General features: G+C 34.5%; 2 protein-coding genes across 4 annotated transcripts in view; both read left to right on the forward strand.

Moving 5' to 3' along the window:
- Window positions 1-4253, forward strand: part of LOC106130372 (tyrosine kinase receptor Cad96Ca) — a 52385-nt gene extending 48132 nt beyond the window's left edge. For all 3 annotated transcript variants that reach the window (XM_013329201.2, XM_013329205.2, XM_013329202.2), the window contains 2 exons: window positions 1835-2062; window positions 2513-4253. In XM_013329201.2, coding sequence (XP_013184655.2) covers window positions 1835-2059 — 225 coding nt within the window. In that variant the 3' untranslated portion in view covers window positions 2060-2062; window positions 2513-4253. The remainder of the gene's footprint in view (window positions 1-1834; window positions 2063-2512) is intronic.
- Window positions 4254-7591: 3338 nt separating this feature from the next.
- On the forward strand, window positions 7592-27622 carry LOC106140044 (carbonic anhydrase 1). Its single transcript, XM_060945909.1, has 10 exons — window positions 7592-7604; window positions 13196-13317; window positions 15648-15743; window positions 16494-16554; window positions 17224-17253; window positions 18100-18264; window positions 22367-22515; window positions 23040-23138; window positions 25201-25410; window positions 27479-27622. The coding sequence occupies exons 1-10, from the start codon at window positions 7592-7594 to the stop codon at window positions 27587-27589; spliced, it is 1056 nt and encodes a 351-aa protein (XP_060801892.1). The 3' UTR covers window positions 27590-27622.
- Window positions 27623-27989: the final 367 nt, after the last annotated feature.

Genomic DNA, 27989 nt, shown 5'->3' on the forward strand with positions numbered 1-27989 from the left:
TTCCTATATCACTCTAAAAAATTCCATTACACCCGAAAGTTATATCAGAAATTGGAATACTTTTGCAAACTTATAATTTGGAGACATTCCTCAGTCCGGGGAGTGTGAACAGTCCGTCGCGGTCAAAAAGAATAAAACATTAACATATTCAAAGCTTTTACGTTTGCCCGTTGTTTCATTAGAGTGAATTTATTTATACAGTCCTTTATGAAACCCTTTTTTTTGAAGAAAAAGGTACCGGAGTGTGCTGATTTCAGCCACTAGAATTCAATTGTGAAAGACGTGATTGTGATCATTATGTATCTATTTTACTGAACATACATGATCACGTCTCTATCTCTTAAACTATTTTGAGCTTTTGGCTCAAAACGACTTTTAGAATGAAAACTTTTTATACTTGAACATAAATCTTTATAATGTTTATAAGTCTATCCTTTAGTCGTCTTTTACGACATCCATGGACAAAATATGGAGTGGTGCTATTTTATAGTGCCAGAAACCAAACGAAACGAACCGAGAAATATTTTTTTTTTTACAAAAACCAATTTCGGTGGAAGATAAAATTTCGTATATGCATAGAAACTGGCTTAGAAATTTGGTTTCAGAAGTGGCCGAAGGGATCACTTTAATGTTGTGTTCGCAATCTTTCTTCCATCCGCCTCTTTGTACTTTTCCGTAGAGTAATTTTTATGTTATGATTGCTTCGATGTAATGAACTGAAAATCTTTGAGAACGTCGTGAGAGAATATGGTACTTTGAAAAAATATCTAATTTGTGTGTGATATCTTAAAAAAAATACGAACGATCACATGTTTTGTAAACAAGAGTTTATCGCAAGTGCTTTTAAGGCTGAATTAAAAATTATCAAAAACAAAAAAGCCTATGCAGAAGGCTATTAATTATGGATGTCACGAATTATTTTGTCTATGAACCATAAAATTGTAATTTAAAATAAGAAGACGTCTTGGAAAATCTCTTTCAATTCGTTCGCGAATATTATAATTATTTAAGCAGATTTCCTATAGTTTATTGTGCAAAATATGAAACGCATTGAAAGAAAAAAGAAAGAAAGAAAAAATATTTATTTCGTACAAAATACGAATTAAAATATTACAAAATACGAATTAAAATTGAAATTCGGAATTGATTAGACTTAACTCATATTTACCTACCAAAATGGCACCTCCTATTCTAAAAATATTTCGTTTTCCAAAGTATCATACATCACTCACACTCAAGGTTTTTTCTTTTGGAGAGTACAAACGTGACCAGAAAGTGAGTAATGTCCCGAATGGAGTCCCATTCATTCCCTTTAATGTGTGACGTCACATCTAAATAATAGAGTGAGTTTTTAGTGTATCCTCAAAGTAGCAGTAAAACATATATACCCTTACTAATATTATAAATGCGGAAGTTTGTTTGTTTGTAACCTCTTCATGAGTTATCTACTGAAACAATCTTCTTTTAATTTTGCGTATATGTATTTAAGAATCTGAAGAAGGACATAGAGTACTTTTCATCGCAAGTTTTTTTTGCGCCGTGTGGTTCCCGGCACCAATAGAAAAAAGAATAGGACTACTCCATCTCTTTTCCATGGATGACGTGAAAGGCGACTAAGGGATAGGCTTATAAAGGGATTGTTCTTTTAGGCGACGGGCTAGCAACCTGTCATTTTATATAACAGCTGAACGTGGCCTATCAGTCTTTTCTATACTGTTGGCTCTACCCCGCGAAGGATATACACGTGTTTATACATACATATGTATGTATGTAAGAGTTGAGAAAAAAATTTAATAAAGTTACAATAACGTTAACGACGATTTCTTTGTCGCAGGTCCGAGACGGCTACCGTCTTGAGAAACCGGAACACTGCCGGCGGGAACTGTACAACATCATGTACTACTGCTGGGAAGCTGAACCCACTGGAAGACCAGACTTCAAAGAAGTGGTCTCCATGCTGGAGAGGCTGCTGTGCACGGAGACAGACTATATAGAGCTGGAAAGGTTCCCAGACCATTCTTATTACAATCTGCAGGAGTTGGATGGTGAAAAAGTTTGAGAGGTAATAACCTATAATTCCGTTATTTATATTATAAACTAGCTGTGCCCGCGACTTCGTCCGCGTGGAATAGTCATTTTGGGCATCATTGAAGCCCTCAAGGATGAATAATTCTCCCCTTTTTTTCACATTTTCCATTATTTGTTTGCTCATAAGGAGCAAACAAATAATTATGAAAAAAAAAGTTACAGTTAAATATATACATATATAAATCCTTCAGACTCATACACACATATCTATCATATTAAATGTATGCACATTTTACCAATTTTCAACTAACCCCAAACAACAAAATTGATTCAGTGGTTTCACTGTGAAATATTACCAATTAAACTTAATTTTTTTTAAATTGATTTGTTTGTAAACACTTTATTGCCCGTATAAAAGAAATATAACAAATCTGTTTTTGTTATCAAACGAGGAAATTTAAATACTCTGTTTTATTGTCAACAGGTCTGGTGTTAAATTGAGATAGGCGTATAAATCCGAAGATGGCAAATCTCGTCAGAGATAGACTGGCAGAATACGGTGCTAAGTGATACTTAATCTATATTCATGGACTTGTATATATAATCTTATTTTAGTCTTCTTTGGCTCAACTTTGTGCGAGGAAAATTGAATATTTATAAATGTCTGTTTATACGAGTAGGTTTGTGTAAAATTTCCATGGGAATATATGTATGTATATAAGTCTAGTTATACCTATTTATAAAAAAGGTGACAGATTTATTTTAATATCGCGCGTATTTGTATGACAATCGCGAAAATACTGAATTATGCAATTAATCATGGCAATGGCTATCAATGTAGATATATTTAATTACATACTACACTTTAATTTCCTACAAGAAAGATTAAGAAGTCTTGTCTAAAAATAAATAGCTCGTTCAAGTTAGAAATGAGATTTAGACAAACAAGTTGCTAGCTCATCGCCTGTAAGAAGAATCCTAAATTTTTAAGCCAGTCCCTTGATCGACATTCTGAACAGGAAAAGGAGCTGGGCGTTTTCTTTGTTTACAGACCAACTTGCACTAAATTATTGTAATATTTTTTCTGAGTCGCCTTTCAAAATGTGTTTGGTAAAGAAATGGCCAAATTGTAAAGTGGCAAGAACCACAAATCAAAACAACTTTAGTTTTATTTATATCCTGGGATTAAACAATTTTAGATTCTATTCATAAAGTTCTCGGGAAAAAGCTAGAAATAAAGAACTTAAATAATAAAGTTACTTAAAAATTCTCAATTCCATTTTCTATTGTCGCTGATGAATAAATTGATATTGAAATTAATGTGAAAACTTGGAGTTTGCTAAAAATAGTCTAAATATCTTGGAGCTTGCTATAATAATTATCTTATTATATCTTTAAAAGTTACATCACAATCTCTATTCTATACATTGTTTATAGTCGCAAGACCTAACTTTATATTGGAATTTAAATTCAGAATAGTGACTAGTTTGTAGGTCATCGCTAACTTTTGTAAAAAGAGATCCTACTTTAATCAATATCCTCCTTTTTTAATATCTTTTAGACTTTTTTAACCTTCTCCTAAGTAGAACAAACACTTTCCTGAAAACCGTAAGAAAATCGGTTCAACAAAACGCGAGATAATAGTGGACAGACATACGTACAGGTCAAACTAAAATCCACCTTTTTTAAGGCGGTTAAAAAAGAATCATATGTTTATTAGCCTTCTTTGATTAGCTTTTAGAATTTGTGTGGGAAATGTGAGGCACAAACTATGGTTATGCTTCTTCCCTACCAAGCCATCAATAACCCATTTTAATATATGTGAAAAAAAAGAAAATAATGTTTAAGAAATTCGCATTTTAATCGATAAACAAAAAAAAATGAGATTATTGTAATCCGTTTAAATTATAAGTGTTAATAGTAACTAGTCCATAGTTTAAGTAAATAATTAGTTAGATCGGTAATTCACATTTTTTCTAAAAAAAATAGTAATAGTAATACAGTTTTCATGTGCAAAATAAGATAATATTAAATATTACATTTTTTAACAGTTATTTGACTAATATAATAAAAATATGCTTGTTACTTAAATTGGGTTAGTATTCATACATACGTATTTGAACGCATTGTATTTATAAAATGTAATGTTTTAGTGTAAATTTATTTTTACATGTAAATAAATATAGAATAAGTTAAAAATGCAATAAAAGGTTTTGTTTTTTTTTTAATATTTTGATATTTATTTTATATTCTCCCATTAGTTTAAGATAAGGTACAAAATTTGCCAAAAAAAAAATTACGGTCCTTTTTTATTATTTATACTGCTCAAAATATACAAGCAACATCGTTTTTGCTACAGCATGATAAATGTAAAATTCAGTAGACGCTGTCATGGTACTTAATTCCCTAAAAGAGTCCTAGTAGTGACATAAGCTGTTATTATTTAATAATAGCTAATAAAAATAATAGTTCTTTTATCTCCGCCCAAAATTTAAACTAAAACGCGTTATTTATTGATCATTTTTTGTAAAATTTACAATTTGTCAAGTACAATAGGTAGATTAAATGCTTATCTATAGCATTATCTAACAATCTACCATTTAGAACATATTCGTGACGAACAATTTTACTACCGTGAGAATTTCCAGAAGTCTTTTCTGAATCTTTAAAAAAAATCGTCTAAATTGGTCGTCTAAATGAGTTTAATCGCTACATATATAAAAAAACATTTTTTATAATACAGTATGGACAAAGTTATCTCATACTGTAGTAGATAATACAATTCATCTTACGTTTAGAATCCTACGAAAGTTTATAAATGTCGTAGGAAGTTAATAAACTTGCGGTTCTTGTTCTTTTTATGTATGTTATACCATACGTATAATTTATCCTATATATATAGTATATCCATGGTCTAGTATGGATGAATTAACTTCAGTATTGACTAATTAATAAGCACATGGTTTTCTTTGACGCTAGTTGCATGTAGTAATTGGCACCATGAACAATAATGACCGTAATCATGAGTGATTGAATTAGTGACAGTATCTTCTTATTCATATATCATTTTATATAAATGCTCGTGTCACAATGTTCGTTCCCGTACTCCTCCGAAACGGCTTGACCGATTCTCATGAAATTTTGTGAGCATATTGAGTTGGTCTGACTATCGGCCAACATCTATTTTTCATACCCCTTAGTGATAAGGGTCGTCGACCCCTAACATATTTTTAACTAGAAATTACTTAAAAATTATTTATATGGCAAAACAACGTTTGCTGGGACAGTCATTCTGAAAAATCTAACAAATACTGTAAATTATTGATTATGAGGTATGACTCTTTTTTTAGTTATGAATATAGTTATGGCACTCTTATAAATATGAGATGTTTGTTTGTAGTATCTTTATTGTACATACAAAAGAACACAAAAAATACAGTCATGTTGAGATGTTTGTATAGGCACTAGTTCAAATCCTATCTTGGTAATGTACCAATAACTCTTTTATGAGTTATGCACATTAGTTTGAGTGCAGACCGATGCTCTTACGGTGAGGAAAAACATCGTGAGTTAACCTGCACATTCAGGCAACTGGATGTGTAACCGTGAACTATTTCTGGTAAGGTTCCCCGCTAAAGTGACGGCCTCTGTGGCGCAGCGGTAGTACGCTTGTCTGTGACACCGGAAGTCCCGGGTTCGAATACCGGCCAGGGCATGATGAGAAAATAACTTTTTCTGATTGGCCTGGGTCTTGGATGTTTATCTTTATAAGTGTTTATTATAAAATATAGTATCGTTGAGTTAGTATCTCGTACCCAAGTCTCGATCTGTGTAATTTGTCTCGTATATAAAAAAAGGTTGCAGAGATCAGATTGTCGCTTTATGTGAAAATCTGCATATATACATAAATCATCACGCCTCTTTCCGTGAGGGACAGGCAGAGACCACATCTTTCCACTTGCCACGATCCCTGCATACTTCTTTCGCTTCATCCACAATCATAACTCTTTTAATGCAGACTTATTGGTTTCGGACCTGACTCACCCAATGCAGGGTCATGGTGACGCCGGGCACTTCCACTCCTCACTCCGCACGGGCAATCCACCACAAAATAGGACCAGAACGATGATGAATCTTCAAAGTCTATAATTATATACCTACTTTTTTCATAAATCTATACATATAATAAAATAGAAGGTGACCGATGTATGTACTTGAAAGACACTTTAAAAAACTCTAAATGGGATATCTATTTAAAATAAAAGCAAAAATACTCGTATAATGTTTAGATTTTCCGTCTGTGTGTCTGTATGTTTGTAGGTACAACATATCACCTCGTGTGTATGTGGTGCATAGGTGTTGAGGATGTTCTGGTATTACGCGAAAACTATTGCTCCGATTTGAATGTTTTTTTTTTTAGATTTAGTAGACTTGGTTCAACTTAGGAACTGGTGTATAAAATTTTGTAAGGGGACATTAAATGAACTCAGCATTTTTTGTTTTGAGATTTATTTTAATAAGATTTTATTGAACTTTTACACCGAACGAAGTCGCAGGCAACAGCTACTATGCAATAAATTAAAAATAATTGCTTTAGATAATACCCCTGGCATTGTTGCTTGATTAAGGGATAAAACCCCAGATAACTGAACGATATTTCTCGCTTTGTAACATAAACAATGTTAACGAATGGCAACCTTTGATCTTTGAATAAAATCCAACGCTATTTATACAAGTTGAATAATCATGCCGTGAAGAATAGGACCACACCGTCTCATTCCCACGGATATCGTAAAATGCGACTAAGTGATAGGTTTTTAAACTTGAGATTCTTCTTTTAGGCGATGGACTAGCAACCTGCCACAATTAGAATCCCAATTCTATCATTAAGCCAAGCAGCTGACCTTGGCCTATCAGTCTTTTCAAGACTGACTCTGTCTACCCCGCAGGGGATATAGACGTGATTTTATGTTTATAAAAAATCTGTTTGTCTTAAACAGATCCTACATATCAATTTTTTTCCAATAACTTTCAAGGATTTCTGTAACATCGATCAGTTAGTATTTTATTAAATAGATTCAAATTCCTAACATACATTTATAACAAAAGCTCCGCGTATCTTTGGAAACTTAATCGTAAATTCAAATTCATTTCACAAATTGCATGACCGAACTCAATATATAAGACGGAAATGTTAAACTTCAGTTTCTCTCCAACATGAAATACAAATACAAGAGGAATTTCCCTCAACTGCAAAGAAAATTAAAAGTCGACGACATCTTTACTTACTTTCAGATTAAATCTCAAGTTGAACCTTTAGTCAATTTAACCCGCAGGTAATTCTTGTATTTAAATTACGTTTTCAGTAGCGTTTTGATTAATTTGAAAGGCATCTGACTATAATATATTATTATTTATAAATGCGAAAGTTTTGAGGGATGTGTGGGTGTTTATTACACTTTCACGCCAAAACTTTTCAAAGGATTCTCATAAACGTTTGCAGTAATATAGCTTTGAAATTGGAATAACATCATAAGTTAAAATTACATACATACACATAATTATGTGGTATACAGGTAAAGTATATCCATACCCATGGATGTTGTAAAAGGCGACTATGGGATAGGCTTACAAACTTGGGATTCTATTTTAGGCGATGGGCTAGCAACCTGTCACTATTTGAATCTCAATTCTATCATTAGATAAGCCAAATAGCTGAGCGTGGCCATTCAGTCTTTTCAAGACTGTTGGCTCTGTCTACCCCGCAAGGGATATAGACGTGACCAACACAGGAACACACCGAACGTCGCGCTGTTCATTCGCGAAAAAAACTGGTACCATTTCGGAACCGCTGGTAACATATCGGATGCTCTTACTGTGAAGGAGAATGTAAGTTTGCACTTGATGAATGCAATGCAAAGAGGCAATCACGTTCGTGAACTTTTGCGGAGAAAAAATCCGAAAAAATGTCTAGCATCTTTGTTATGAAAACAAAAAAAAATATTGGAAATGAAAACTTTCCGGCCTAACAAAGATGAAAGACATTTTTTGACCACCCTCGTATGAACGTTCCTTCCAATATCACCGCATTGTGTAACTTCATCTTACACATGCATATGTAGAGTGGAAACCCTTTTGGTCGCATCACGAAATTTTTCATTTTTAATATTATGAACAATGTAATATCACCATTTGCACCAAATATTTTTTTTTTCTTTCAAAAAGCGGAAAATTGGTAGTCTGTAATTTTTACATCACCCATACATCAGAGGCATTTTAAATACAGATATTTTTAAATCTATGCAATATTAAATTCTTTAAGATAGTAGGAGTTTGTGATACCTCTATGAATTTGACACAGAAAAAAAGAGAATTACTGACATTTATTGTCAAGTAAAAAGGTGTAATTATAATTACGCGTTCATAATACTATATAAATACAAATAAGATTAACAAATGTACATTACATGGAGCAACTTTCGTATATTTTTGTGCTGTTCAATTCTCTTCAGTAATCAGGTTAATTCACAATTAGGTAAGTTGATGATGTAATCTATACTAATATTATAAAGCTGAAGAGTTTGTTTGTTGTTTGTTTGTACCGTGTGGTTCCCGGCACCAATACAAAAAAGAATAGGACCACCCCATTTCTTTCCCATGGATGTCGTTAAAGGCGACTAAGGGATAGGCTTATAAACTTGGGATTCTTTTTTAGGCGATGGGCTAGCAACCTGTCACTATTAGAATCTCAATTCTATCATTAAGCCAAATAGCTGAACGTGGCCATTCAGTCTATTCGAGACTGTTGGCTCTGTCTACCCCGCAAGGAATATAGACGTGACCATATGTATGTATTTAGTTTGTTTGTTTGAACGCGCTAATCTCAGGAACTGAAAAATTCTTTTTGCGTCGAATAGACCATTTATCGAGGAAGGCTTTAGGCTTTAAAACATCACGCTGCAACTATAAGAAGCAAAGAAATAATGGAATATGTGAAACACGGGGAAAATTATGTATCCTTAAGGGCTTCAATGATGACCAAAATAACAATTCCACGCAGACGAAGTCGCGAGCACAGATAATATAGCTAGTTCATAAAATAAGAACCTGCGGAGCTTACAGAAATAAGGCATATTTCGTCATTACATGAACATTGGAACGGAAAATTATGTGGGTCATAACATAATGTTCAATGGACAAGATATGTCTTGCCCAGAAGTGACAGACAGAGACTTATCTATTTGCCGCATTTCTTTGCGGGAACAACTAGTTATTGTCCAGCAAAAGCTTATTGTCAGAATCATTATCAGAGAATTTAAGTTTGCGATCTTTTTCTTAAGGAAATCCTTGTGAAAGTCAAGCCCATGTTCAGCAGTGGACGTCCTACGGCTGAAACAATGATGTTCTATCTTTTAAACAACTTTTAGTTTGACTTTGTTTATGCCCAGGAAATTGCTTTCGTGAAATTGGAGGCAAATAGAGTAGGTATCTACGTCGGTCGTCGAATAGTTGCGCATAAAGGCACCGAATCGAAGTTCGAATCCATGTACCAATGACTATTTTCGAAGTTATGTACATTAGTTTGATAACTAATCGATGCTCTTACGGTGAGGGAAATAATCGTGAGGAAACCTGCACATTCAGGCAACGGGATGTGTAAACATATGATTCAATACGGGTCAGGTTCACCTGCAAAGGTTACGGAGGTCAGACGGGAGTCGTTTTGTGTAAAAACCTGACTCACCCAATCCAGGATCCATGGTTAAGAGCTTATCCCAGGTTCTCTCCAGAGTGGTGAGGATGCAACCGGGAATATAGTTAGGAAGAAGAAAGTAGGGTTCTACGTCATCTTATATATAAAAGTCTCGTGTCACAATGTTCGTTCATACTCCTCCGAAACGACTTGACCGATTCTTATGAAATTTTGTGAGAATATTGAGTTGGTCTGAGAATCGGCCAATATCTATTTTTCATACCCCTAAGTGACAAGGGCTCTCCACTCTTAACATTTTTTTTTTACTAGAAACTACTTAAAAATTATTTATATGTCAAAACAACCGTTTGCCGGGACAGCTAGTTACAACTATATAATATAGTTCGCCGAATTTAACTTAGTATAGATAAGTTTTAAATTGAAGGCGCCCTTTGATAGACCAGCTCCTTAAATTAAGGGTGACATTCAAATTTAACCAGTGAAAAGACAGTTAAAATAAGAGGTAAACAAAGTAATTCAGATTCGTCTCACAACCCACTCAATGACATACTTCCGTATATAACTGAAAAAGGGGCACTTTTACAAAAGATAAGTTGAAAGACAAGTAAAGTCGAATATATTGCTAGCAATTCTTTCCGCAAAATCGCCTCCGTAGTAAATGTCAGGGGCTTCTGTGGTCTATAAAAATAACGTCTGAACTAGACGAATGCTACTCATCATCCAACGGGCGATAGTCCCGGGGGAATTAGAAGAACATATGCGACAATAAGGAAGATATGAAAGATAACGCCTGTGAAAACTTATATATAAAATATTTGAAACTTTTCCAGTTATGATATAGAGTGCAAATTTGGAAACAGACGACTAGACCTCGCGGTACATATATATGTTATGTTATACCTGGCAAAATAAGTTTAGTGGCAATGATTGTACTTTGAAATATAAAAATGCACTCATTTTTTCTCTAATGTATGTAATAAATTTTTTACCTCTTTATTACTTAGTATAGTCGATGTGGTTCATGTATTTTCAAGTTGCGTCAGTTTGACACCCCTGAAAGTTAGTTTGGTACTGCAAGTAAGATGCCAGCTGTCTCGACAATCCCGCTTCCAACTTTAGTTTTATTATAGATTTTTTTTGTTGTAGTAAAGAAGAAAAGCTTCTGTTTTTCTTGCCAAGTTGTTTTTAACTCGACCGCATAATGTGAAATCTTGAATACGTTTCCAGATAAAAATATATGTTTTTATCTGGAAATTGCTGTAAATGCGAAATTTGCCTATGATTTTATTAACATTAAAAATATATTTCATGGATAAAAAAATTCAAAAGTACTCGTATATACCAAATTTATGACTAACAACGACTCAAAGGCCAAGTTCAGCTTTCAGTGCGAAACATTTTAGAAAAAAAAAAATTATAATTAATGATGAATTTTAGCGTTGCTAACACTAGTGTAGTTTCTGAAATAAACGCTGTGAGCTCGTAATAAAATCTCCATGTCGCGTCGCCACGTGCGCAAACATCAGCGTTTAAGAGATTGTGTCATCGTACTATGGCAACTCGAATGTATCGAGGAAAGAAATCGTTTTTCATGGAAATTAAATCGTGAAGAAAAGAGATTAAGTTAAAAAAATCCGGTGAAAGTGCGTAGTATTCAGTCATGATTCGACTTGTTCACACGTAACTTTGTCAGCCTTCAAGTAACTCGGTCATGACGTGATTCGGTCAGTCTTCATGTGACTCTGTCATTACGCGACTCGGTCAGGCCCCACGTTACTCGGTCATTCATCAAGTGACTCTGTCATTCATCACGTGGCATCGAATGTGCTATAGAGATATGACAATTATTAGGGGGTATTTGAAATATCCCATAATAATAAATAAAAATTTCGAATTTGTATTAACAAACCCATAATCCAAACTATAAACTTACAAAATAATATGGAAAATAAAATTTAAATCTAAAATGAATTATTTCGTAGTTGGAACCATGCATAATAGCAGGCTTACTCGTTTAGGTACGGCGCCATTATCTTTGTTCAAAAAATGAGTTTGCCGATGTTACACCTATTTTGTATGCTATTGTTTTCTGCATCATTTATTCCTAAACTAATGGTACCTAAGATAAGTTAACTGCACTTTTATTTTTGTTGAAGAATTCAACTTGCGACCTGTTCTTTTGATTTGCCTGCTCCGTAATAGTTATTTGGTGCTATAGTTACCAATATAAATTTAATGATGCCCAGATTTTATAGATGTGTTATAAATATATAAATCAGTAATGGCAGATAAACTTGTTTGTTTCAAGAAATAATGTTTAGTTTCAATAATAATCTTCCGAGTGACAAATGTGCTCTACCTTACAGGGTATCTTGTGACAAGTGTACTTTTTAGGTCTTAAAGCATACATGCTTTAAGACCGAAGATGGCGTGGCTATACATCGGGAAGGATGATATGAGTGTCGTAGATATAAAATGAGAACATTGAAGAGAAGACAATATATCTCTCTGTCTCTCATTTTTGCAAATTCTTAGTTCCACCCTCCACGGAAGTGTTTCAAGGCCCGAGGTCCGCTTTTTCACTCTCACTCACTTTGTCCCGTTTTCTAGCGTCCCCAGGTTTTAAGTCCATTGGCTTGCATATCATCTTTCGTAACGTGTAGCCAAGATTTTTTGGCTTGCTCCTTCTACCTAGGCCCGGAGGAGGCGGCATGGGCAGACATTTGTTCTCCAGATAGCTTCCGATAAACTTGACCGGACAAAGAAATCGGAAGAGATAGACAAATCGGAAGAAGGGCCCCGGGCTCCGACACGTTGCGGTGGAGGGTGCAACCGCTTAAACTCGATGTTTAAAGTAATTAGGACGCTTTTAATCAATTTTTGTTATACAAATGTAATGGAATAAATTAAAAATGCGTTATATTTTGTACTAAAAGTCCTTTACAAGAATACTTTTAATTTTAACAGAATTTTTATTAAAACTATAGATTTTCCTATCGGTTTTTCGACCGGGCTTTGAAGTTTTTGATTAAATTTCAGTTTTCAGGCCCGTGTTCACACACAGCTTACCAATATGTTTAATATCAGAAATATTTTCCACTAGCTAGGTTATAGGTAGGTACTTTCATCAATTATGATGTCGGGATTTTACTTGTTTTATCTATGCCATCGTATTAGGCCATTGGTTTGCCTTGGATACTCAAGAAACTTGAATGAGCCTCACCTAAAATCCCTAACAATTTCTTTCTCTTTAAATAAAAAAAATTCTTTCTTAAAAAATAAAAATTGCATTTTTACTGGCTTATTCTTTTTGGATCCCAACGTTTGGAAAAGGCCTCTCACATGTTCATCCCATCAGCCGTTAGAGCAATTAACAAATTAAAGATAACAACCCGTCTTCTTCTATTTAATCTGTTTCTCTAATCAATTGAAAACAATAATACATATTTCAAGGAATTTTTAAAGGAGAAACTTCAGACCAGACAAGTCCCAGAGCTAACACACTTTTGGACGATGCTGATGATATACAGAAACAACTGGAGAACGAAGCTAAAGACCGCCTTAAATATGGAAGGGTAAGTCTTCATTACCAGAATTGATGCTAACACCATTAATGTGAGGATAGTCAGAATTTGACTTTGATTAAAGAAATCAAAACATCAAAATTTGTTGGTTTATTTAAAATTTGAATTTTCGTTACTTCTGTATGTGGTTTCCTGCAACTTGGTGCCGTGTGGTTAACGGCACTTTAGAATAGAACCGGGACTGATGGATCTGTCTACTTCGCAAGGGATATAGACTTGTTTATATGTATGTATATTACAGGTTTTCCCACGCAATGCGACAACACTATGAACAAACCTACTTTCCCAAGAAACGCTAGTTCCGAGCACGCGTTAAAATTAAATCTGATGGATATATCGAAATGTTTGCAGAGCTTCAAAAATATTAATTACTTGATGGTTTTATTAGACAAGGATTTCTTTTTTATCTAACAGCTGAAATTACAATCGAGATTACGCAAATTTAAGAGAAAAGACGTAATAAATAGGCAGATATAAAGGGTGCCGATAGTTTAGAGGGTAAAATAGTAATTTATAAACGTAGCGGGTTATTTTGTTTTTCTTTAAAAAATACAGGTGTATTTGTAATTCTAAAAAAAGATCGGACTTTTGCAGCTGAGACTGATGAAATCTTTAATCAACTCCGATTTAAACTTTTAAGTAAAATGTAATTTTAAGACAAGCTTTTATTAAAATTTCAAGTAATTTTGAAAAATTTAGCACTTTAATACTTCAAATAAAATTTAACAGTTCGTGGTCTTGCAGATTAAGTGGTTATTAAATGATTTGGACTGTGTAAAAAATATAAATTGTTAAATAAATAAAACTTAATCATCCTTTTACGAGTATTTTCATCTTAACGGCCTCTGAGGCGCAACGGTAAATACGCTTGTCTGCGACACCGGAGGTCCCGAGTTCGAATCCCGGACATGGCATGATGAGGAACGAACTTTCTCTAATTGGTCTGCGTCTTGGATGTTTTTCTATATAAATATTTGTTATAAATTATGGTATCGTTGAGTTAGTATCTCGTAACACAAGTCTCGAACTTACTTCGAGGCAAACTCAATCTGTGTAATTTGTCCCGTATATATTTATATTTATTTATTTATCTCACATATGATATTATTTTTCTAACATTGAAATTGAGTTTTGAAGTTACGTTAATTGCTAAGCAGTAACATTGAGACATCAAGAATGTGTAAGTTTTCGTCAGTTACATATACTGAAATTTTCTAGTTAATAAAAAATCATTGACATCCTATTTAAAGTCATATCATAAGCTGTAACGTCATAGTTTTATGTTACTGGTACTAAAAGTCAAGTTTTAACACACACAACCGCAACATGACATAACATATTGAATTAAAATTAAATTAAAAGTTATTTTGGGCATCATTGAAGCTCTCAAGGATGTATAATTTTTTCCGTTTATTTTTTACATTTTCTATTATTTCTTCGCTCTTAAAAGTTACAGCGTGATGTTATAAAGACTAAAGCCTTCCGCGATAAATGGACGATTCGACACAAAAATAATTTTTCTATTCGAACTAGTAGTTTCCGAGATTAGCGCTTTTAAACGAACAAACATACAAACTCTTCAGCTTTATAATATTAGTATAGATAATACCAAAATGCTGGTATTCTCACGATAGCAAATTTTGCTTACAAATCTGATAAATACAAGAGAATTTAATAAAATCAGGTCATCTTTGAACTTAAGAGAATATCGAAGAACATAAAACTAACACAATAAAACAGGAAAAACCTGAAATACCCACCAAACCCTACTTTTATTGTCTTGAATCCTATTTTTATATGAGACTGTAGAGTGAATATAAAGTGATGTAAGTATCCACTATACTGAGACGTTCACAGAATAGGAATTTCCTCAATAAATTGAAATTTCAAATTTGAAAATATTGCGTGCTTGTTAGGTATTTACCATGTTGCTAGTTAGCGAATTTTTCTGCGAAAACGCCTTTATCCCTTGCGAGGTAAACAGGGCCAACAGTCTTGGAGAGACTGAAAGGCCATGTATGGCTAAATGATGAAATTAAGATTCAAATAATGACAGGTGTCTATCCCATCACATGCAAGAAGAATCCTTTAGTCGCCTTTTACAACATCCATGGAAAGATAGTGCACACGGCATATGATGATGATATGTTCACGATATTTGTTTAATTTTGCCGCTATGGCTAGCCATGAAAGCAATAACTACCTCATAATTGAGTAATGCTTTTGTCTTATAATAAGTCTAAAGCAAGAAAGATGGTAAAGATGACTTTCTTTCATAGCTAAGAATGATGAGTGTTCTCTCATTTTTATTCTTCTTTCAGCCGAAAACGATTTGGGTCTTCCACCTACCAACACAGTACCCATTTTTACTTCGTACCGATCCAATCAGAACCTATAGACAAGATCTAAGTCACAATGTAAGTCAGTACTTTTTACATGCGACATCTTATTAAAAAGTAGGTTTTGACCGCGGCTTCACACGCATCATAACTCCTATGTGAGACTTTCTGTATATTGCAGTTCGAAAATTAATCTTATTTAGAGCTTTAGTTACAATTGCCAATATGAACATAGAAGTTTTGAAGGAATCTGAACTATCGTGCTTTGACGTGGCTAAAGCTTATTTTGAGGTGGCTAAAGATAATGTTTCCAGCGGAATATGGCTGTAAACTTATTATCAATAGCCTCAAAATTTTGGATGTCAAAGACAAGTCAGATTATCAGAAAGCGTATCACGCCCCGAAGCTTAACCCTTGAACTGTGTAACTGTGATTATTCAAAGATGAGAAAAGGGAGGGGGGGGTCATTATTGCCGATAGGAAAATAGAAGAGAAGAATTGAACTAATGGACTTTACTTTTCCATAACATAACATACAATCACGTCTATATTCCAACATGTCATAAAAAGACTGAAAGACTGACTGTTTCGCTTAACGATAGAGTTGAGATTCAAATAGTGACAGGTTGCTAGCCCATCGCCTAAAAGACGAATCCCAAGTACATAAGCCTATCCGTAAGTCGCCTTTTACGACATCCATGGTAAAGAGATGGAATATTCCTATTCTTTTTTCTATTGGTGCTAGGAACTACACGGCATTCTTTACTTTCCTATTATGATATATTAGGCATTAGAATTAAATTGTCTTCACTCCCTTAATATTTTCAGGGATTTCGAAACATTTTTCACAAGAAACATAAGCAGCCACCTGTTAAGGCTAATCTGACAGGTACTTTATAACTTTACAGCGTTATCATTTCGCTTTTAAAAGTCATTTTAACTCTTATAATGACACCGCGATGTTTATCATTTAGACATTATCATAATGGTTATCCTAAAAGCTTAATAATGTTTTTTAAATAATTGTCTTGAAATGAGATGGTTTATACTGGTCATCGTATAGGCGTGGTAAGTAATTTTTGTACCGAGTACTATTTTAATAATAATCTTAATATCATAGAGTACTTATCGAGATAGGTGAAAGAAAAGCTATTCAGGTGAAGAAATTATTGAGATGAGTTTTTATATAAATACATCTGGGTTATCACCTATACCTATTTGCATAGATTTTGTACACCGAGTGCATAAAGTTTACTTTTAGTGTTCTCAATTCACTTTGTAAATGTATCACCCCGGTGATATTCGGACAATTGAGTGTAGTATTTTATTTCAGTGACTCACAATCCTCACACCGGGGCGATCCAAAACATGTCATCTAGTGGATATACTCGATAAAAATACCCAAACAAACATACCTGGATCATGGTCATGAGCGGCCCCTAAAATACTCCAGGAGGATGCAAATGAGACTACCGCCATCAAGATGTTTCATCAACCCATTCCAAAATTAAAATATCATGATCCTTACATATTCTAAAACGCTTTTTTTCTGCTTCAGGAACTTCACCAGATAACTGGGAATATAAAGGTAACGTCATAATAAATACGTGTTTAAACTATTGAAACTTTTTGTCCATGAAACATATTTTTGATGATAATAAAATCTGCAAGTGATTGAATTACAACAGCCATTGTTTCCCTGTTTTCGAATGCTCAAATATTTAACTTGCGTTAATTGTTTGTTAGCCGGTTAAGGTCAAATTTTGCAAGTTAAATTTTACTCTGTTCCCCGGCGTAAAATTTGAATTGAAATTTGTGAAAATACATACTCGTATGTATATCATTGAAAATTTTCTTTCTCCGAGAGAATGAAGAGACAAACATTAAGCACTTTAACATTTTTTAATGCTTATTTATTCATTCACTAGATTTTCCCCAAAGCTTTTGACTTTAATATGCGCAGCTCTGGCTGGGTAAATTGAAATCTCGTTTAAGTCCCATTACCGTGTGAATTTAGGCATAAAGTTTCCTTAATGTTCCACTATACTTTTTACCTCAAGGAGCAACTTATCAAAATTATCAGCTTCCTATGCAATCAATATGTTTAGCTAATTTTGTTTAGCAGCCTCTCAGTTATGCTAAAAAAGTTTAGTCATGTCCAGAGGATGAATGATGGTTAACTAAGCAAATACACAAGGAGAGTGTGAATGGAAAGAAAGAGATGGAAGGCCTGGACGAACGTACCTTGATCAAATTAAGGATGACCTGAGAAGAATACTCGAAATAAAGCGAAAAGAGTATACAGTGATCGTGGCAAGTAGAAAGATGTAGTTTCTACCCTCCCCCTCCGGGAAAGTGGCGTGATTTTATAAAGTATGTAAGTAACAATCTTTCAACATACACAAGAGTTACATATTGATGTTCTACTTTCAAGATCAAGTGAATTGGTCCATCGCATTCCCAAGCTGCGGTGGCAGATCCCAGTCACCTGTCAATCTGCCGGCGAGAGGATTGGTCAATTCTAAAGCAAAAAAACTACTCTTCATCAATTACGATACAAGACCTACTTCAATGAGCTTACAGAATGATGGGAAAAGAGGTATACCATTATTTTTTTTCTTGTTGTTTTGATTCGTTGTCTTTTTTTTTCGATATTATAAGTTAGACATTTATGTAGTTATAGCATTCAATCGTAGCTTTCTTCGCTTATATGAGCACAAAAAAGCGAAGAAAGCTACCATTGAAAGTTTTCTTGCTACAATAATACACCCGAATAGAAACCAAACCAAACCATTGAAAGTTTTGTTTCTGCAATAATACATCAGAATACCATAGGCTACCTGCGTATGGTATTCTGATGTGGTAAGTTGGGTTTTTCAGGTTTTTTTGCCATGTGGTTCCCAGTACTTTAGAAGAGGACCACGCCATATCGTTCCCATCATGGAGGTCGTAAAAGGCGACTCAATGAAAGACTTATAAACTTGGGACTCTTCCTGGCGGCGATAGGTGAGCAACCTATCACAATTCCATCATAAGCTATTTTACTGAACGTGGCCTTATAATATTTTCAAGACTATCACGTTTTTATCTCTTGCTGTCTACCCCGCAAGAGATAAAAACGTGATTATATATAGGTTTTTACAAGAAGTGACTCCTATCTGATCTTTGCAAACTTTGTAGGTAAAGATCATAGTTGCAAACCTAGCTGTCAGAATATGCGCGTTTCATCACAATATTTCCCATCACTAAGAGCATCAGTATTTATTGATGCACGATAGCAGGATTTAAACCTGTGCTTATTATACTTTTTATTTTTTTTTTTAACCGTTTCACCACCAACGATCTCAGATCCAGTTTGTACCGTATTTATGTAAAAAAGTCATTAAAAGTGCAGAACATAACGAGAAAATATATCACTGTTGAATTCTCCACTGAAACTTTTCAAAACTTTTTTTTGCTTCTAATGGGAACCTAGAAAAAGTCCTTCAAAACCAAAGCCACATAAATGCATTAATTCCAACAGGCTGGCTGGAGCTTTTACCTGAGTACGGACAAAAAGTTCTAAGCTTACTGAAATTTAAAGCTGATTTGAGTAGTTTTAAATTTTGCTCTATTGTCATACAACGAATTCTAATTACAGGAATTCATTCATTCGTTTATAAAATCACGTCTATAAACCTTGTGGGGTAGACAGAGCCAGCAGTCTTGACCGCTTGACTACCAAAACGGATCCTCTGTTCATTATTATTATTACATTTTGTCCGCACTGAACGGGGGATCAGAATAGAATAGATAGTAATTAAAATAAAACGGATCCACTAGTAAAAAATACATTTTGTAGGTACTTTTAACTCGTCCTCTTGAAATGCACGCAGTTTTCTGCGCAGTTGGCTAAAATTCAGAAAGTAAAAAGACGGAGACGTCTTACAGAAGTCTTTCTGTCAGGCCGAAGATATCCTGGCTAGACGTTGCAATACTCATATGATATGCAAGCCGATACGCTCAAAACTGACGACGCCTAAAATCTGGCGAATTGGTGATAGGTCGAAAGTGGTCCTTGGGCATAAACCATCGTTGTGGAAGGAAAGACGAGAGAGAGAGAGAAAGAGAGAGATAAAAAATGAAGATGACTTATATTGTAGACGAATCATTTTTATACCAACGTTCTTACTTCGAAACGTATACCAGTAACTAACAAACTACCGATGAGGCAGATTTTAGAATAGCGGGTAACGTCAGCGTAGGAATCACCCATTTTGTGGTCAGACGACCTGATTGCTAAGTTGACTCGAACTCCGGATGCAAATGCAAGCCACTTATATTGACGACATGGACGAAAAACTATTTATTAATACATTTTGTAGCCTCGCCTAGCCTTGTAATTATTACAAAAATTGCTAACTAATGATTAATCGAAAACTTAATGTATATGTACCTATACCTAATTATAATTTTTGAATTTGAATTTAAAATTTGAATCATGTCGCTTTCTTGGAGAGGCAGGCAAAGACTTAATCTTTCCGGTTGCATTGTATATTTTTTGCTAAGAAACCTGTTACTATCTGAATTTCAATTTCAGCATTTGGCTATTAAGCAGTACGCTGCTCTGACTATTTCGTAAGGGATAAAAATGTGAGATAAGTATTTTGATTGAATACAAGGCAGTACTCAGACGAGCGCATCCCGGGAATAATTAAAACTTCAATACAGATTTATTTCTTTAAAGATCAACAAACTCGTCTCAGTATTAATTAGTACTAGCTACTCGTAAGTCTCATTCTGATTTTGTTGAGAATGGAAACTTCATTGCGAATCTTATGTTTAATAAAAATATATAGGTACCAAGATAATGAGCAAATAAGACTAATTAACTGTCGGGTTTTATCTCGATTAAATGACCTAGGTACTCTGAAAATATCTTGCTAGTTGAGACAAATTGAAATTGACTATAAGCATTATAATTAGGAGACGGTACGCTATCTCGTCCTCTCAAGAAAATTATACCAATCTATCTGCAGACAAAACATTGTTTGCTTTCTAAGAATGAGTAAGAAAGGTCGCAAGTTTGTATTTTTAGGGTTCAGTATGATTAGTTTTAGAATAAGAAAATTCTAGTCATTATAAAGAGTCGGTTAAGACACTAGATAAAAGTGATGCATGGTTTAAACCATAACTCTGTTTTTTGCGGGGTAGACAAAGTCAGTCTTGAAAAAACTGACAGACAGATCAGCTTTTTGGCTCTTTTTTGAGTTATGTAGATTAGTTTGAATGCTAATCTGTGTGATCTTACTGTGAAGAAAAATATCTTAAGCCGTGATTCAATATGGGTTAGGTTCCTCTGCATAGGTCAGACGTTTTGAAACAGGGTCTTACTAAATATAGGATCGTAGTCAAAGGCGGACCTCTCGTTCGTCTCCAGGCGTGGACGCAACGGGACTAATGCCAGTAGAATGACTTCTTACATCATCTGACCTCCATGACTAAGTTAACAGTAAACCTATCCCGACTTAGACTATTGTGCAAGAAAAAAATCCCTTAGTTGTCTCATACGATATCTACAGGAAAATGACGGAGTTTTCTATTTTTAGTTCCGGAAACATAAACATCGTTATTTGTGTAATTTTAGTGTCTCGTAAAAAAAATATGAATGAGCAAAGAAGTTTCCCTTGTCAAATAAAAAGTCAACATGACTGCAATCTCTACTAATAAGCCCGGTTTGTCTGTCTGTTCACTGGATGTGGGTTGAAGTGATAAACATGTCGGAGAAAATAAATACAAATGCTGTTGTGTTGTGACATTGTCCTCGCCCATTTTTTGGTTGGCTTAGTAGTGTCTTTGCGATAGAAGAATAGACCATATGATGAAAAACTTTTTTAAATAAAAAAAAATTAATATTTACGTGCGTGCATTTGTCACGTTGCTCATCATACCAAAAACTCTTTAATTTACAGCTGTTTCTAGTTTTATAATTTTTCTCATTGAATAGAAAAATAACATTTGTACCTAACGATATTGTTTTCTCAATATTTCAAACACAAAAATGTACTACAAAAAAATAAATTTCAAATTAAACCAAACATAACAATTAATAAATATACATTCATAAATTTACGCCTCTTTCCCGGAAGGGTAGGCAGAAACTACATCTGTCCACTAGCTAGTTTGTAGTTCTCTACGTATTCGATATGAAAATCTGTATTAGTTACAGTTTCTCGGTATTGACAATTCACAACATGTTTGTGTATGAAATAATTTTTTCGTGGAATCATCACTCTGTTGATTTGTTTGTTATTTTAAATACTTCTGTTTTTAACTGTTTACTTCAAAAACTTTTCATTGAAAAAATTTCAAAATCATAAATTTACAATATAATATTTTGTATTTTAATATGAAATAATGTATAAACTACTAGAAAACGCGAGGCCAAGGTGGGATTTGAACCTGTGCCTTTTATGCACATCATGCATTTTAACCGAAGCTCGAACTGAAATTCATATAGTGACAGGTTGCTAACCCATCGCCTAAAAGAAGAATCCCATGTTTTTAACATTTCACTTGAGTGACTTCTACTATATATGAAGATAAATTATACCCTTTTTTCCAGTTATTCTTCTTGGGGAATGGAAAAAGCAGAATAGGCCTCTTGTATATGGAGGTGACTTTCACTGTCTATAAAAATAAATTATACCCTTTTTTTCCAGTTATTCTTCTTGGGGAATGGAAAAAGCAGAATAGACCTCTTGTGTATGGAGGGGCGGCATTCAATAGGAGATATGTCTTCCACTCCCTTGTTCTTCATTGGCCTTCTGAACATACTATAAGTGGTTTGCAGTACCCTATTGAGAGTCAGGTTAGGTTCATCATAAGTTCACGTCACATTTACTTTAAAAAAAACCAGGAGGCACCGAAGAAAGTATGTATTGTATGTATTAAAGTATTGGAAATGAATAGATTTTTCCATAGTTTTACAATTCGTTTTCATGAAAATTATGATATATATCAGTATTAAGTGAAAATGACAAGATTTTTTATGAATGATACATAATGCGATACAATTGTCTGATGAACACGCTGCAGTATAGTTCGTTTCGCCGTTTCTTCCACTTACATCTACTAACCGCCGAGCTTGCATGAAGAGAGTTATGAATGTGGATGAAGCGAAGGAAGTATGCAGAGATCGTGGCAAGTGGAAAGAGGTAGTCTCTGCCTACCCCTCCGGGAAAGAGGCGTGATTTTATGTATCTATGTATATCTAACTGTTTGAAAGCAGCAGTACATTTAATTATACGTTATAGGTACTGATGTCCGAATTTCGAAAATCTTTTTCTATTTCATCATGGAGCCTCACATAAATAATAATACAATTATTTCCAGGTTCTACACATATCAGCCGAGTACAGGGATTTCAAGGACGCAGTAAACAGGTCTTCCAGTGATCCCCTGGCGTTTCTAGGTATCGTCAATATTTACATGGTAAGGGCACCCCAAAGCGGCTGCAACTATTTGCCATACTTAATAATAACATTTGAAAAGATTTTTTTACAGACCATTTTACTGTTACTCTGGCGCAGTGGTAAACTACAAGTTTACGTTTACACAACGCACAAACACAAAGATCCTGAAAGGACTTTGTTTTGTTCTGTTTTTGTTTTTCAATTTGAAACTCATAAGAATAAACCAGTGCCGTTTGGTTTCCGGCACCAATACAAAAAAGAATAGGACCACTCCCATCTCTTTCCCATGGATTTCGTAAAAGGCGACTAAAGGGATAGGCTTAAACTTGGGATTATTTTTTAGGCGATGGGCTAGCAACCTGTCAATATTTGAATCTCAATTCTATCATTAAGCCAAATAGCCATTAAGATTCTATTACCTTTTTAAAAATGTAATGTAAGTATGTATTTATAGTGTATATTATGTATGTATATCTTGTATGTATTTACGCATTTTTTTTTTTGTAATGTATGTATTTTGTCAGTATGCATGTGCACTTTATCGCACCACCAACTTAAAGTTTTTTCTGTTTGGTCAGCTGGTTGACTGGTAGAGAATGCCAAACGGCATTACATTACAAACGGCGTACATTTTTGTTTTTTTGTGCAATAAAGTTTAAATAAATAAAATTAATAAATAAATAGTGAGATTATTTGTATCTGAATAACATTTAAATATTCCCAGTCTATTTTTACACTTCTATAAAGTATCATTCGTTCTTTTTTTAACTTTATTACCGGTAACAGAAACCCCACTCTTCTGTTCCGTTCCTTGATCAGATAAAACGTTCACAAGAGTCGTTCTGTCATTTACCCTTAACGAGTAAATCCATTCAATGCTCATCCTGACATTGATTCAAATTAAAGGAGTCTTGATAAAACCTTCCGTCGAATTGGTGTATAATCTGAACGGATCTTTCCAAGTTAATCATTTGGCTACCGATTGTTGGATGCAGGGTGTATGTAAATATCTAACGCCATGGAAGTGATAAGTGTGACGAGACACTTGTATTGTCTGATAGGGTATTGTCACAGTGACACAGAATCGTGGACACTTGATACAATGGTAGTAATGTCGATAGCTTTAATGTATAACAGCGCAAAACATTACATTTATGGATATCTTAATTATCCACAAAAGGTGATTGATTTGGATATACAATGCGATAAAAATATATTAACTGAAAAAGTAATCATAAATTTTGCTAGATTTGAAATTAAATTACTATAAGTACCATATTCAATATAGCTCGGGGCAAAATGTAAACAAAGAATTATTGTCAAACTTTTAGCTTATTTCTGTTTTAATTTTATTCAGGAAATGTTCCTGCAACACGTGCCTACTCGATAATTACTGAATGCGAAAACTTTACAAAAATACTTGTATAAATGAAAAAATAATGGCTTTAAGTATCATATTTAATGTAAACAAGTAAAAATAAAAAATGAACTACAATTAGTTGATAGAGAAAAAGGAGATTGCAAATAAATATATATTTAGAAAGATATTTACACAAAGATTTCTACATAAACAAAATAATTTATTATTATATATTTATTACCTTAAATTCCTTCATCGAGAATAACAATGGGTGTTGTCACACGAGTGTCAGATTTGGTTCAAGTCGCCAACGGTGATTTTTTGGACAACTGGCAATTAAATTTTGTAAAATAATGACATCATGAAATACCTTGTTAACGGTCTGTTAACATTTTGTGTCACAGAAAATTTTAATTTAGCAGAAGTGTTTAAGGTATTTATTTCTGAATGAATAATAGCTATCAAAAAGTGCCGTGTGGTTCCCGGCACGAATAAAAAAGAATAGGGCCATTCCACCTCTTTTCCATGGATGGCGTTAAATGCGGCTAAGGGATAGGCTTATGGACTTGAGATTCTTCTTTAAGAAACCTGTCATTAAGCCAAACAGCTGAACGTAGCCTTATCTATCGGTCTTTTCAAAACCGTTGGCTCAGGGATAATAGACGTGATTTGTATGCACACATACATATGTACATGTATGTAAAAGCTATTAATATTCCAGTTTTCAAACGAAACGCACCCAGGAGTGGCAGAGCTATTGAATACATCAATTAATACACCTTCCGAGAAGACAAAGCTTTCGCCTAAACCATTGAGTTTCTTCAGCCCTCCGTTTCAAAAGTACGTGGTCTACCACGGCTCACTCACCACTCCGCCTTGCACGGAATCTGTGCTGTGGATCGTGAGAGGAAAGTCATTACCAGTGAACAGGGTAAGTAGGACCTGTTGTATCCATACATACATACATACATACATATGATCACGTCTATATCCCTAGCGGGGTAGACAGAGCCACCAGTCTTGAAAAGACTGATAGGCCACGCTCAGCTGTTTGGCTTAGTGATAGAATTGAGATTCAAATAGTGACAGGTTGCTAGCCCATCGCCTAAAAGAGGAATCCCAAGTTTATAAGCCTATACTGTATGATTTCTGGTAATTTGGAATAGGTTCCATAGATTTTTTGTGGATATTGTATAAGGTGGTTAAGAGTTTTAGCACTTTCGCCCAATGCGAAATGTAAATGAGTCAAATTGATTCTCCAGTTAAATTTTGTTGTTATCTAACATACTCTTGGGTATGGTCAGGTCATGAAAACAAGCGTTTACCCGCAGCTTTGCTTGCTTGAATTTAGCACTACCTACAATAAAAATAACGGTTTAAACGCCACCTAAGAGCGACGTTATTAAACGCTACCTAAGAGCGACGTTATTAAACGCCACCTAAGAGCGACGTTATTAAACGCCACCTAAGAGCGACGTTATTAAACGCCACCTAAGAGCGACGTTATTAAACGCCACCTAAGAGCGACGTTATTAAACGCCACCTAAGAGCGACGTTATTAAACGCCACCTAAGAGCGACGTTATTAAACGCCACCTAAGAGCGACGTTATTAAACGCCACCTAAGAGCGACGTTATTAAACGCCACCTAAGAGCGACGTTATTAAACGCCACCTAAGAGCGACGTTATTAAACGCCACCTAAGAGCGACGTTATTAAACGCCACCTAAGAGCGACGTTATTAAACGCCACCTAAGAGCGACGTTATTAAACGCCACCTAAGAGCGACGTTATTAAACGCCACCTAAGAGCGACGTTATTAAACGCCACCTAAGAGCGACGTTATTAAACGCCACCTAAGAGCGACGTTATTAAACGCCACCTAAGAGCGACGTTATTAAACGCCACCTAAGAGCGACGTTATTAAACGCCACCTAAGAGCGACGTTATTAAACGCCACCTAAGAGCGACGTTATTAAACGCCACTCTTAGGTGACGTACTCTCTGTTCTTCTCCAGACTTTTAATTACATATACTTACGTGATATTTCAAGAAGTAGTAGATTCAGTAGATAACCCGTGAAGAGGTAACAAACAAACAAATAAATTTACTTTCGCATTGATTATATTAGTTATGATGAGGATAAATCGCATGATATATTTTAAAATTAAGCTTACGTAGGGCTTATAAATTATTTTATATAGCTATCATATATTATATAGATACGTTCGCGTAATTTATTTTGTGTTTTCAGATTAATTTGTTAACTTATCGTACTATAGTCGTAGCAATAGTTATCTTAACCATATGTCACCCATACAACCTTCATATTGAAACGCAATGGGCCAGAAACTACGATAGTATTGTGCGTGAAAGCATGTGTGTGGATCAGTATACCTCTGAGTAAACTAATTCGCCTTATCTTCGAGTCTTGGTTTCTAATGACTGCTTTTAGGTATTTGATTTGATTCGTATTTAAACAGGATCAGAGACCCCTTGATGATATTCCAACTTATATCATAAATGCGAAAGTAAGTTTATTTGTTTGTTATCCCTTAACTAGTTATCAACTAAGCTATCTTCTTGAAATTGCGTATTTATAACTAAGAGTCTGTAAAAGGACACACCTGTCCTGGTAAAACCAAAAGTTCCTGTAGCATTTGTGAAAATATGTTTTTTTTTAGGTGGCGTTTTTTTGTTTTTTTATAGGAGTTGAAAATTTCGTCTCTTTTTTGTGTGTCTTTTCACGCGTTATCTATTGAACCAATATTCTTGAAATTTTGCAATTGGGAGTCTGAGATAAATAGGAGAGTAAGACTTTGGTACTTTTCATCCAATCCCATGGTACGAGTATTTGCGAAAAACCTGTAGTGCTTATTGTTTAGGTGGCGTTAAATTCGCGCATGTAAGTGGCGCTGACTACGGCCGAAGCTACGAGTAAAAGCTAGAAGTGCAATATTTTTTTTTTACTTACAGCACTATGCCTTTTTAATATTTCAGGATGAATTCAATGTCCCATATGGACTTTGCAATGCATGGGGCCAACTGGATGTGAAACCCTTCCGTTTGGTTAACCCTCTCAACGACAGAGGTGTGTACTTATTTGGATGATATTGTGATAATTTACACATCTTCATTGTAAAAGGTGAGAACAGTTTTTATGTGTGTCATATAATGTAAAAAATCAAGTTAAATAAATGTATATACTGGTTGAAATTTGGTAATTTTTTTTCTGTAAAGGTTCTGCACCCGTCGGAATTTGGGAAATCCATTCAAGACCCATCCCATTTCAAGACCACCATTTCTTTTTTTATCTAGACCCAGCGGTTCATACTGATTAAGTGTTAACATGTCAGTCAGTAAAAAAATCAGCTTACAACTAAGAGATATTGGTTTATAGCTCCAATGGGATTTGACCCTGGGTACTTTAAAATTTAGTCGGACACCATAACCACTCGACCACTGTCGCTCATTGGATCGTTATCGTCTAATTTCGCTTTAAGAAAGTGAC

This window comes from Amyelois transitella, chromosome 9 (assembly GCF_032362555.1).
Source record: "Amyelois transitella isolate CPQ chromosome 9, ilAmyTran1.1, whole genome shotgun sequence".
NCBI classification, from domain to species: domain Eukaryota; kingdom Metazoa; phylum Arthropoda; class Insecta; order Lepidoptera; family Pyralidae; genus Amyelois; species Amyelois transitella.